This window comes from Peromyscus leucopus, chromosome 20 (genome assembly GCF_004664715.2).
Source record: "Peromyscus leucopus breed LL Stock chromosome 20, UCI_PerLeu_2.1, whole genome shotgun sequence".
Lineage (NCBI taxonomy): Eukaryota > Metazoa > Chordata > Mammalia > Rodentia > Cricetidae > Peromyscus > Peromyscus leucopus.
The window spans coordinates 37,791,858-37,805,510 of NC_051080.1; the positions used below are offsets into that span (position 1 = coordinate 37,791,858).

General features: G+C 43.9%; 1 protein-coding gene across 8 annotated transcripts in view; it reads left to right on the plus strand.

The window, feature by feature from the left end:
- Nucleotides 1-13,653, plus strand: part of Tnrc6b (trinucleotide repeat containing adaptor 6B) — a 233,601-nt gene that overhangs the window by 173,433 nt on the left and 46,515 nt on the right. For 7 of the 8 annotated variants that reach the window (XM_037197686.1, XM_028871192.2, XM_028871189.2 and 4 more), the window contains 3 exons: nucleotides 231-252; nucleotides 8,284-8,628; nucleotides 11,133-13,472. In XM_037197686.1, coding sequence (XP_037053581.1) covers nucleotides 231-252; nucleotides 8,284-8,628; nucleotides 11,133-13,472 — 2,707 coding nt within the window. Of the gene's footprint in view, nucleotides 1-230; nucleotides 253-4,635; nucleotides 4,984-8,283; nucleotides 8,629-11,132; nucleotides 13,473-13,653 lie in introns of those variants that run through there. The other variant, XM_037197685.1, reaches the window with a different exon arrangement.

Below are 13,653 nucleotides of genomic sequence, written 5' to 3' on the forward strand. Positions count from 1 at the left end.
CCCTAATCTTTGGTTTGATTTGTGTGAATATGGCTAGACATAGGGACATAACTTCTAGAAAGATGTCCAAATTGATTCACAGCTATTTTGGATTTCAGCTAAGCCTGGGTACTCTGTATCCTGACAACTTGAATTGCCTGAGTTAATAGAATTAAAATGGTCTTACAATAATACAGTATTGAATTTAAAAGATGAGTTTTATTTACTTATATCTCTTATTTATTTTGCAGATCACGGAACAAAAAACCAAAGGTAAGATTTTTATCTTCTTTTTGTGTTTAGATTTCATAGTGCTGCTGACTCAGCCTGCAATCCACTCAACAGAGAGTGGGCGCACAGTAATTAAGGTGGGTTGTTTGCAGCCACTGAAGAGCAGGAATGACAAATGAAAAGCATTTAGAATTGTGTTTCTAGTTGGCCTTACATTTTTAGGAAGCAAAAGAGTAAATACTTGGCCTTAAAAGTGTGTGAATCATGATTTTGAACTGAACTCTTTCAGAACTTTGAGTAGAACAGTAACAAGCTACCAGCTCCTAATTTCAGATGTACTCATCTTGATACATGGAGTGCATCAAGTCTGAAACGGGAATGTCACATCTAGAATGTTCAACAGCCTTCTGAACTACAGCCTAGGCTGTGATTTTTAAGATACTAAATTTGGAATAAGTTAACACTGCTTGAAAAAACTGATGCGTCGCAAACAGAAACAAGTAAGGCTTAGGTCATTCTCAGTCTAATACTGTCCTTTTCTGTGGTTCTTTCTGCTTTCCTGGTTCTAAAATTACATAGTTCTGTTTGATAATGGTCACTATGGATTGGCAGGCCTTAAGAGTGGGAGAGATAATGCTTATTTTTGAGCACTTAAGCATGTGGGTCTCGAATAGGTGTGCATTAGAATAGTTTACATGGTTGTCAATAGATACACCCAGGCTGTGGCCAGACCGAGGTGTATCTAGGCTGGAGCCCTTGTAGATGTACTTTGAAGTGTCCATGAAGCCTCAGAACATGAAAACCATTGCCCTGGATTTTTTTTTTTATTATTATTTTAAAGAAAATCAGATAAGGGTAATGGAGACTTGGATTTAATAAGAGTCCTTTTAATGATGAAGTGGTTTGGATTCAGTTTGGTTTGATTTGGTCAGTTTGGTGACCAACAGGCCAAAGCATGTCATTCAGTGATGGAAGACCCATAAAGGTGTTCAGTCTTCATTGATGTTCTATCTAAAGATAGCTTTCTTAGCAAACTTAATTATGAATAATAAATTCTTAATTGGTTAGGATGGTGTTTTCCCCCTTATCCAGTTCAGCTAGTTCCCAACACACAAGTAGGCTTTCTTCTAGAAAAATCCATCAAATATACATTTTTTTTTCTAAGTCTATTTAGAAGTATACTTTGTGACTGGACTTGGGGAAACTAAATCTTTATCAGAGGTGAGAATCTCGCTATATAGCTACAGCTAATCTGGACCTCATGGTGTTGACCAAGCTGGCCTTGACCTTGCAGTAATCCTCCTGCCTCTGCCTCCAGAGTGCTGGGATTACAGGCATGTGCTGCTGGCCTATTAAAAGACTTTACAGTGGGCATCAGGTGAGAAAGTTGGTATTTTCTTCATAAGGCAGGCTATGTTGTTAGAACATAAAGAATATGGTAGAACTTGGGTTCCTAAGCCTGGCCACTTAAGCCAGCTTCTGCTTCTTTTCTATAGAAAATAAAGTCCACTAGGCATTCTTTCTCCAAATGGTAATAACGGTGCTAGGTCTGTTCACACACACCTTGTTCTCTTCTGTCAAGTCTTAAAAATGGAGCTTTCCTTTCTATGCACTCCCTTCTCCTTGGGTCTTTTTTCAAACCTAACTGTAGGCGAAACGTACTTCCCTGTCTACTTAATCTTCCTACTCTGTCAGTCAGAAAATTAGGTCAGACGATCCTGAAGGGAGGTGAGAGCATGGCTTGGGTATCCAAGGGATTTAATTGTCAGAACCAGGGAGAAGACCGAAGTTTAAAAAGGCATATACATACGTACATACATATATTTCTAGTGCTATTTGAGGTGTATCAGACTCACCAGCTTTGCTAGGTTTGTTCTGTTTCATGATCAAGTCTTTTCTTTGTTGGGCACTCTCCACCTCATTCTTTTCCCTGAGCTGAAATTTCTGGTTCCTGTTCCTCTCCCCAATGACGGCTATCTTAAGTGATCTGCCCTTAACTCTGAATCTACTCTTTCTCCAGCAGAGAAAAAAGAAAAGACTGTGTTGGTGCCAAGGCTTGGGTTGTACAAGGACTGAAGTAAGACTTTTCTGTATTTCAGGAAACCAGTGGTTGGCTGTATGTTTTTCCTTTATCTCCCACCATTAAAGACAGTGTGGTGAGAATCCCAGAGAGGAGAGTAGGACAGGGATTTCAATTCCTTCTCTGAGGACATGGGCTAGCTGTGCCTACTCAGCTAAAAAGAAGAAAAAGAAAGCACTTAGGCAAAAATTTAGATTCTCTTTGGTGGATATTAGACAGAAGCAAAACAGTTTCTCAAATCAGGTACTAGGTCAGATTTAACTAGGTAAAATTTAACAGGGAAAAGGGTAAGGCTAGGGTTAAAAGCCCAATTATACAAACGACATAATGGCAGAATTTGGCCATAACAATTTAGCCTTGTTAAAGGGTGCTATAGGGTGATGATTGCCTTAATGAGAGCTATCAGTATGGAATGAAATGACTGGTTTCTAAAAACTAGCATGACCTTTAGCTGCTAGAAAGTATTCAAAGTGGGAATTGCAGGTCTCTAGACATCAGTGTAGAAGAAAGCCTCCATGGACCATGCAAAGTTTGGATCAGATTGGCCAAGGGAATTATCACTTCAGGCAGATTTAAGTATGTGGGGTTGTTTAGCTCCTATTTCTTTCTGAGGACCCTCAGGTAGGACTCTGATGGCTAGAATTGAACATGTCTACAGTAAATACCTGCTTCCCCCCCCCCCAGTGAGGCTTATTTTGACCCCAGAAGTACCAAGGGTGAGTCCAAAAAGTGGGGGAAAGCTTCCAGCTCAGTGGATCAGTTTTTAAATCCTGGTTCAAAGCTCTAAATCATAATTTTGCCCTGTCTCAAATTGGCACACATCTGAAGGAAGTGTTTCCCATAGTGATAACTGGGGTTGTGGGTCATTACTACACTGGCTTCTGAGTTTACTCCAGGAAACATAGTATAGTCAGTGTACGGCGATTGCTCAGATAACCTATCTGCAAGGCCCCCACACCGTAGAGGCACTTAGTGTTCTAATAGGTAGAAATAGAACGAGGGCCAGTGAGACGAATCACTGGGTAAAAGTGTTTGCCATTCAAGCCTGATGATCAGGGTTCAATCCCTAGGTCCATGATGGAAGAAAAAAGCAAACTCTCAGAAATTGTCCTCTGACCTCTACATATGTTTTGTATCATTACACACTTGGATTATCTCCCACACATAAATATTATGCTCCACAAACAGATTCATAGATAGGGGAGGAAGGGAGGGAGGAAGGGCGGGAGGGAGGGAGAGGGGGGGGATTAGCTGTTTCTAAGATCAGTGAATATGAGCTGTTACAAAACATGAACTCAGATAAGTGAGCGCCAAATGCTCATGTGGGAGGGAACAAGGATGGACAGTATCTGTATGAAGCAGTGGTGATAAAGAGGAATGAAGTAGAGTTCAGCTTTGGGTTCCTAGGGAATGGTGTGTATATTGGATGAGGACAGATGGGGTCTTAAAACACCTCTAGGCTGGAGTGCAAATTTGGTGACTACATCACTATGCTAGGAGATAATGGAGCTTAGGGCTGGGGAGCAAGTTGGAGAGGAGCAGAGAGGATAAAAGAGACCTAAGTTGGAGATAGTGGTTTAGGAAACAATTACACAGTGATAATTAAAGCCTCTGTGGAAGAGTTTGTTCTCCAACAGCTCAGTGTGAGAAGTACCAACCTGTTCGTTATGGGTAGACGGAGACAATTGACTACTGCAATCGTCCTCAGGTCACTCACACAGTGACCTGAGTATGCTCACACACACACACACACACACACACACACACACACACACTAATAAATATGTGTAATTTAAAAAAAAAAAAAAAACAAAAACAAAAACAACTTATAGATGTAAACTCAGTGCTTGGTGTGGTGACTTGTACCTATTATCCCACCCAGACTTGAGAGCCTGGGGCAGGAAGATCGTCATGAACTGGAAGCTGGTCTGAATAGAGCTGCAGAATAAAGCCCTGTTTCAAAATTCCAAAGTGAATGAGTATGTGTCTATACATGCACACATAGCTAATGGCCAAACTAGCTGTCATTTTGGAATTATAATTAAATTATAATTAAAAGGGGCTGCTACTATGTCCTACAAGCCATATCTGACCTGCTGTTTATTTTTATACTGCCTGTAAGTAAAACGAGTGCTTTATAGTCTTCGGTTGTTTCAAAGAAGAGTTTCTGTGAGAATATACAGTTCCTGGCTCACTGTCCTTGAATGAAGTCTTCTTCTTCTTTTTTTTTTTTTTTTTGGTTTTTCGAGACAGGGTTTCTCTGTGTAGCTTTGCGCCTTTCCTGGAACTCACTTGGTAGCCCAGGCTGGCCTCGAACTCACAGAGATTCGCCTGGCTCTGCCTCCCAAGTGCTGGGATTAAAGGCGTGAGCTACCACCGCCCGGCTGAATGAAGTCTTCTTATTGAAGCACAGCAACAGTCTATGGCTGCTCCTCTCTTCTAGTACACACTTGAGTTGCTAAAGCGAAAACCCCATGCCCAGTTAAGGCTAAATATCTACTCTTTAACCCTTGCTCCACAGTATGGAGGATCCCACAGGAAAATGAGGAAGAATTGAAGAGCTACCCAGAGTAAATTCAAAAGCACCAGTAGTCAGGAGCTGCAGGCATGACGACAAGTGCCCAGTGCCCTCTAGACTGGCAGTGAAGAGACTGGTGACTGGAGGAAGATGTTGGGTGCAGAAGCCAGTGTGTGTGAGTGGAAAGTGAAGACATAGAGATAGTGATGGAGGTCACTGAGAATCCCACGGGGCGGGTTAGTCACCTGTGCATGGGTCAGTCTTTGAGATTTTAAATTGTTAACCTAAAATAGTATATTCTCTATGGCTTTAACTGTTCTTGTTTGTTTAGTTTTAATTTTGCTTTTGTTTTGCTGGAGATTGAATCTAGAGTCTCTTGCTCACCACAGAACTACATCCCTCGCCCTTTTACAAACATTTCTAGATGAGGTTTGTGTGTGTGTGTGTGTTTGGTCCCATTAAGATGAAGGAAGTGGTAGCTTGTATTGGCTCTGTATACTTGTTGGATCTGTTTTGCAAACATACAATTCAGAAGCTTGCCAGGTTCAAACATGGCACCTTGCTGATGCTTTTAGAAATGAGGACAATTAGAAGCTGAAACTGCAAAATAAGAGAATCGTGTAAGTTAAGCGAGTAGGAAGGGGATGATTCAGTCAATAGAGTATGTAGTTGTTAAAGTACATGAGTAGAAATTAGAAAACAGGACACACTATTCTACGGTGTTTTATTTCCTATGAGATAGAGACTGTTTATTTGAAGCATAGACTTTGGTTTGGTTGTTGTTTTGGTGAATTGAACCAGAGTAGAGCTAGGTAGCCACCTCAGCCCCTAAAGCCTTTCTCTGGCAAAGAAACTGAGGCCTTGAGGCATTTGAACTCCAGCACCAAATAAACATGGTTCAATAGCAAGAATAGCTAATTTTAGAACTGTTTATGCTTCAGCCTACAAATCATTGACATTGAGAAGAAAAACCTGACAGGCAACCACTCAGACTTGGTACTCTCTGTCTGACACCTGACACTCCAGAGGTACACTAGTTTTGATGTCTTAGCTTTGAATTGGAGAATGTGTACAAATGTGTCTGCTCCTGTCTAAGAGTTCCTCCAGTAGATGTCAAAGGTTTTGCTTGCCTTTAAAATGTTTCACACTTGATTTATTTACTATGTGTGTATGTGGGGTCAGAGGACAGGTTGCAGGGGTCATCTCTCTCATTCCAGCATTTGGGTTCCAGGCATTTTAGGCTTGGTTGCAAGCACCCCTACCCGCTAAACCATCTTGCTGTCCCTTGTTTGTTTAAAGTTCATAAAGAAGTATAATAAAGGAAAAAATCAGCCAAGCTGTGGTGACACACACCTTTAATTTCAGCACTCAGGAAGCAGAAGCAGGCTGATCTCTGTGAGTTCGAGGCCAGCCTGGTCTATAAAGCGAGTTCCAGGACAGCCAGGACTGTTACACAGAGAAACTCTGTCTTGAAAAAAGGAGGAAAAATCTGGCCATGCCCTTCAGCATAGTTAGCTTTTCTAAGTCCTGAAATTTTCAGCAGCTGGGCTCCAGAGACAGCACCATGTCAGAGGAAAAGTGATGGAGCTGTGTTCTCATTATCACATCTGTCCTGTCTTTCATATGATTGGGGGGAAATGCCACAAGGGAGTTTTACAAGGATTTTTGTACAATGTACAACACCCACCAGGGTTTTGGGTTCAAGCAGCTGTGCATGCTGTAATGTTAGTCAGACCCTTCTCACCTGAGGCTGCTCTGTCATTGTCTTACTTAACAAGTTAAGATATGTGGGCAACCTAGTTAACTAGAATAGAGATCCTAACGCATTTCTGGAAGAGCAGCCTCACAAACCAGCTGGGAAGAATCCACCTAGCTTTATTCTCATAAGAGAAATGAAGCTTAATATGGCATGTGGAATATTCCAGAAACAAATATTTCATTTAACAGTTATTTGTCCATCATTTGCTGTAGGTTCTGCAGAGAGCACTGTTAATATTAGACAATGACTGGTTTAAATTTTTATTCTGCTCATCACATTACAGCCACCACCTTTTAACTGGGAGGTCAGTACTATCTTGTGATTGGCTAAGAATAGACATATGAGTTGCCTGGAACTTACTTCAGCCAACTATTCTTTTCTCCTGTCATTCACAGTATTCAGTAATGTCCAGTAGTGGCTAGTCTGGGCCCCTGTTTTCTGATGATGTTTCTCTCTCCTCATAAAGGAGCCAGCTAAATGGCAACATGCTGGCCCAGCATCATTTCAGCAGTCAAAGCAGTCCTGCTACCAGAGCTGGTTGGCAGGGATTTGGGCCTCAGGTTATTTCTGTAGCTCTGCCAGATTCTGTGTGCTGGGCAGATTTTCTTGGGAGAAGAGGATGATGTTTTTTTCAGGAAAGTATTTAAAACTATTGTTCAAGAATAAGTACTGAGTTTATATATATATTTTATATGTGTATATATATATGTGTGTGTGTATATATATATTTATGTATATTTTAAAAAAGAAGAAGAAATACAGAGTTATGGTCTTTTGCTAGGATAAAGAGAGGAGGTGCAAAGCTTGGAACCTCTGTAGGCAAGGTTGAGGTAGGGGCAGCAGGTCCAGCAGGGGGTAGTAATTTCATGGTTGCTGTGCACATTTCTATGCTGTTTGACAGTCTGTATCAATGAAAAAGCTAAAATTAAATAAAAGCTAAAAGATTTCTAATGTTTCTGTTACATAAACAGTCACCGATAATCCAAGTGGCTGTAGGAACCAAAGCCAAGTGGAATTTTGTGACTCTCTAGGTGTGTAGTCATCTGTAGGTGCCTGTCTCACTGGGAGGAAAATGAATGATGAATTCTGTTCTTGAGAGACTTACGGCCAGTGAGAGAGCAGTCTCTAAGTAGCAACTTCAAATGTAATTCACTATGTTGCAGGAACATGGGTAAAGTGTGCTCCAAGGACGTCAGAAAAGTTCACAGAGGTCTTCAGTGGGGTGATTGTCCATAAGGTAGCTCAGGGAGTTGCTGCCAAGCCAGCTCCGGGACCCACATGATAGAAAGAAAAACCCATCTCCCTCAAGTTTTCCTTTGGGTTCCACATGCTTACCATAGCATGTGTACATAGAGAATAAGTAAATTAAATAATGTGTTTTTTTCCTTAAGAAATTGAAGGAAGGGAAGGTCCCTTAGCTACTGAGGACTGGCACAACTATTTCTACCTCCCAGGATTTGGTGAAGTGAGTGTTGGTTGCTTCATTCCCCACTTAAGTGATAGAATGTTCTGTTCTTGATTCTTTGTTCCTGTCACCTGCTGCCACTACTCCTACCCAAGGAAAGTGAACGTCCTAGCAGGAATTTGAAAGGGCTGTCCCTGGAGAACAGAGCGAAAGATTTGACTTATTAGAATGGTCTCATGTGTGTTTTCTTAAAAACAGACTTTAGAAAAATATGTTTAATTTCAAAGACTTTCCCAACTCCTGTCTTTCAGTGCCCGAAGTGACGAAACCAAGTTTAAGCCAACCCGCGGCCGCCAGCCCCATTGGCAGCTCTCCATCGCCACCAGTCAATGGTGGCAACAATGCCAAAAGGGTGGCAGTGCCGAACGGACAACCGCCAAGCGCCGCCCGCTACATGCCTCGGGAGGTGCCACCGCGATTCCGTTGCCAGCAGGACCACAAAGTGTTACTAAAACGTGGGCAGCCCCCTCCACCGTCCTGCATGCTCCTCGGGGGTGGGGCAGGGCCTCCTCCCTGCACAGCGCCTGGAGCAAACCCCAACAACAACGCACAAGTGACAGGAACGCTGCTGCAGGGCGAGAGTGCGACTGCGCCAGGTAAGACCTTAGTGCCAGCTCCAGAGGGAGAGAGCGTCTCCTCTGTTGATCTCCTGATGGCAATTCCACAGGAACCATTGTTAATGTAGAGAGTTAGGATTGTTCAGACGATGGGGAGGGTCCCAGCCTGAAAAGTGCACCGGCAGCTCTCTGACGCCGGGTTGTGTGGTGTTTGCCATGAAAGGAGAACAATGCCATGCTTGACCTCCTAGGTTCTGTAGTCCCTCAGCTGTGTTCAGGAAGTGAGACTTACATGGGGCTTTTTCTAAATCTTCCAGAATGACCAGATAATATCATTCTGTGGTTTTTAACTAGGGTTTTATTTTTATTTTTTTTTCTTTTAAATCAGTGTTTAGTTTTAGAACCCTGGATTTTGAACTTTAAGACACTATAATATAGACATGAGAGATCTTTCCCTGAAGAGTTACATTAGAAGTCTGTCTTTTGAAACAGGATCTCTGATATAGCTCAGGTTGGTGTCAGACTCATGATCCTCCTGCCTCAGCTTTATGAGAGCATGTGCCACCAAGAGTTTTTAAATAAGTATTACATCAGTAATAGCAAAGAGTTTCCAGTGCCTTTAAAAAAAATTAATGTGCCTTTTTAGGTTATATTAAAATTTAGAGCTTGAGCTAGAGGGAGAGAGCTCAGCAGCTAAAGGTGGTTGCCACCAAGCTCGATGGCCTGAGTTCCATCTTCAGGTCCCACCCACATAGTGGAAAGAAAGAACAAACTCCCCACAGTTGTCCTCTGACCTCCATATGTACATCATAGCACACATACAAATAAGTAAACAAAGGTACTTTTAAAAACAAATTTGGGGGGCTGGAGAGGTGGCTCAGAGGTTAAGAGCACTGCTTGCTCTTCCAAAGGTCCTGAGTTCAATTCCCAGCAACCACATGGTGGCTCACAACCATCTGTAATGAGATCTGGTGCCCTCTTCTGGCCTTCAGGGATATGTGCAGACAGAACACTGTATACATAATAAATAAATAGATCTTTTTTTTAAAAAAGAGAGAGAACTAGGAACTGTTTAAAAAAAAAAAAAAAAACAAATTTTGAAGAAAAGAAAAACCTAGACTTTGAATATCATTAAGCATAGGCAAGACCAGCACAGTATGAAGGTGTTAGGAGCCTGTGCTTCCTCATTTTAATGTGTATAGATGTATATGTATATTTGTGACAGGGTTTCTCTGTAGCTCTGGCTGTCCTGGAATTCACTTTGTAGCCCAGGCTGGCCTCAAACTCAGAGATCCACCTGCCTCTGCCTCCCAAGTGCTGGGATCAAAGGCATAAAGCACTACCACCCAGCTAATATATTTTATGTAATCTTCTTTTTAATTCATAGTAATTGAAAATTGCTTGGTTAATGTAGAAATTAGTTGAGAAAACAATTATTAAAAATGTCGTTTTCCCCCACCCTGCTAGATAGAGTACTTCTACTGAAATATGTGCTGAGCAGTGCTGATTTTATCAGATTAATATACTTGGGAGTCTGAGCCTGTCTGATCCATAGTCCTGTATCTCGACAACTAGCTCAGGGACAGTCATCATTCAGCAGAGGCTTATAGAGCAGAATGCACAGGCCACTGTGTGGAGTTCACACGTTAGCAAGATAGGCTCTCATGAAAAGACCATAGGAAAGGAAGGATGTAAACAGGGTTACCACACTGAGGAAAATGGCTCTTGCTGGGGAAAGATGATTTTTCAGGTGACAAGCTCGGAAGTGGCTGCATACATGGAGTGGCACTTGAAGTATGTCCGTAAAGATGAATACATTTCACTGTGTGAGTTTGGGAGGAAAAACCAGTAGGTCCCAGCCTAGAGTGGTGCCAGGGTCAGAGGGTATGTTCATGGGCTGTAGGCATCTTTGTGGAAAGTTGTAAAGGATGCAACTGGGAAGACTGGTCGGCCTTAGAACATCGTCATAAGGCCAACCAGGGGTTTTACTTTTCTGTGCATTAAGGAATTGTTGAAAGCTCTCAGAGAGCAATGATAGAACTGAAGGGGTGTTTTAGAAAAACCACTCCAGCCACAAGTGTTAGAATAGATTGAAGAAACACAGCATGCTTAAGGTCTGTTGCATTTTCTCAGGATATAAGAAGGTCCTTCTGTGTCAGCAGGAGTGGCAAGTAGGTAACTTTAAGAGCTGATATGGACTTAGTACATACAGCAGTAGCCAATAACAGGGGCAACTCCATCATGTTCTCATAGCTCAGCATATAAAGACCTGATTCAGTCCCTAGGACCCACATTGTAGAAAGAGAAAAACAATCCCAGCTAATTTATCCTCGAACCTCCACACTGGCACCATGGCATGCTCACATAAGCACATACACATAAAGACAAAAGTGACTCTAGATGCTGTGTTAAATCACACAGGAAGATCGACCAGGTAGACAGGCCAGTCTAGGAGAGATCAGTGAGCTCTCCTGGGGCAGTCAGCACTCCAGGTATTGATAAAGATGTATGCAGCTATGGCTGACCGATGATCTCTTTCCCAGAGTCAACCCTTGGAGGTGCTGCTGCTTCAAATTATGCAAATTCCACTTGGGGCCCGGGAGCCTCCTCCAACAACGGCGCCTCCCCCAACCCACTTCACATCTGGGACAAGGTGATTGTAGACGGGTCTGACATGGAAGAGTGGCCTTGTATTGCCAGCAAAGACACTGAATCTTCTTCCGAAAACACCACCGATAACAACAGTGCCTCGAACCCTGGCTCTGAGAAGAGCACTCTGCCAGGAAGCACCACTAGTAACAAAGGCAAAGGGAGCCAGTGCCAGTCTGCAAGTTCCGGGAACGAATGTAATCTTGGGGTCTGGAAGTCTGACCCTAAGGCTAAATCTGTTCAATCTTCCAACTCTACTTCAGACAGCAACAATGGACTAGGAAATTGGAGGAATGTGAGCGGTCAAGATCGAATTGGACCTGGCTCTGGCTTCAGCAACTTTAACCCAAATAGCAACCCATCTGCCTGGCCGGCGTTGGTCCAAGAAGGAACTTCTAGGAAAGGGGCGTTGGAGACAGAAAATAGCAATTCCGGTGCACAAGTGAGCACAGTAGGTCAGGCATCCAGGGAACAGCAGTCAAAGATGGAAAATGCGGGTGTTAATTTTGTTGTCTCTGGCAGAGAACAGGCTCAGATTCATAACACTGATGGACCAAAAAATGGAAACACTAACTCCTTGAACTTAAGTTCACCAAACCCCATGGAAAATAAGGGAATGCCCTTTGGGATGGGCTTGGGGAACACCTCCAGGAGCACTGATGCCCCTTCACAAAGCACTGGAGATCGAAAGACTGGGAGTGTTGGGTCTTGGGGTGCAGCTAGGGGGCCTTCTGGAACTGACACAGTCTCTGGACAAAGCAATTCTGGAAATAATGGGAACAATGGAAAAGACAGAGAGGACTCCTGGAAAGGAGCTTCTGTTCCAAAATCAACCGGGTCAAAAACTGACTCTTGGGACAACAATAACAGGTCTCCGGGTGGGTCCTGGAGCTTTGGCCCTCAGGACTCTAATGACAGCAAGTGGGGTGAAGGGAACAAAATGACATCTGGGGTCTCTCAGGGAGAATGGAAACAGCCGACTGGGTCTGATGAGTTGAAAATTGGAGAATGGAGTGGTCCAAACCAACCAAATTCTAGCACTGGAGCATGGGACAATCAGAAGGGCCACCCCCTCCCTGAAAACCACGGCAATGCCCAGGCTCCCTGTTGGGGACGGTCTTCCAGCTCCGCAGGAAGTGAAGTTGGAGGTCAAAGCACTGGAAGCAACCACAAAGCAGGAAGTACAGACAGTCATAACTCCGGCCGTCGGTCGTACAGGCCCACACATCCTGATTGCCAGGCCGTCTTGCAGACTCTTTTGAGCCGAACTGACTTGGACCCCAGGGTGCTCTCAAACACTGGCTGGGGTCAAACTCAAATTAAGCAGGACACAGTGTGGGATATTGAAGAGGTGCCAAGGCCTGAGGGGAAATCTGACAAAGGAACTGAGGGGTGGGAGAGCGCTGCCACACAGACCAAGAACTCAGGGGGCTGGGGAGATGCACCCAGCCAAAGCAATCAAATGAAGTCTGGATGGGGGGAGCTCTCAGCCTCGACCGAGTGGAAGGACCCCAAGAGCACAGGAGGCTGGAATGACTATAAGAACAACAACTCTTCTAACTGGGGAGGAGGACGAGCAGATGAAAAGACCCCTTCCTCTTGGAATGAGAGTTCCTGCAAGGATCAGGGGTGGGGAGGTGGGCGCCAGCCCAACCCAGGATGGACTTCTGGGAAGAATGGTTGGGGCGAGGAGGTTGATCAAGTGAAAAATAACAATTGGGAAAGTTCTGCAAATAAGCCTGTATCTGGGTGGGGTGAAGGAGGGCAGAATGAAATTGGAACTTGGGGTAACGGTGGGAATGCAAACCTAGCTTCAAAAGGTGGCTGGGAAGATTGCAAAAGATCCCCTGCGTGGACTGAGACGGGGAGACAGCCCAGTTCCTGGAATAAACAACACCAACAGCAGCAGCCACCGCCACCGCCACAGCCAGAGGCTTCTGGTTCATGGGGAGGCCCACCCCCACCACCTCCAGGCAGTGTTCGACCTTCCAATTCCAACTGGAGCAGTGGGCCCCAGCCTGCAACCGCTAAGGATGATGAACCCAGTGGTTGGGAGGAGCCATCCCCGCAGTCAATTAGCCGAAAAATGGACATCGATGATGGCACTTCAGCTTGGGGAGACCCTAACAGTTACAACTACAAGAATGTGAACCTGTGGGATAAGAATTCCCAAGGGGGCCCACCGCCTCGTGAACCAAACCTGCCTACCCCAATGACCGGAAAATCAGCATCAGGTAGGCACCTACTCTTTTCTCATAGGTTTGAGCAAAGAAAAGAAATCCTAGTCCAAGCCATATCTGTTAAGATGCATCGTTGAACTTACTCTGGGGATTGTTTCTCCAACTCCAGCTTCGTTGCTCTGAGAACCTCTTCCTGAAGGGCACTAGAGATGGCATCTGCTCCAGTATGTTACAG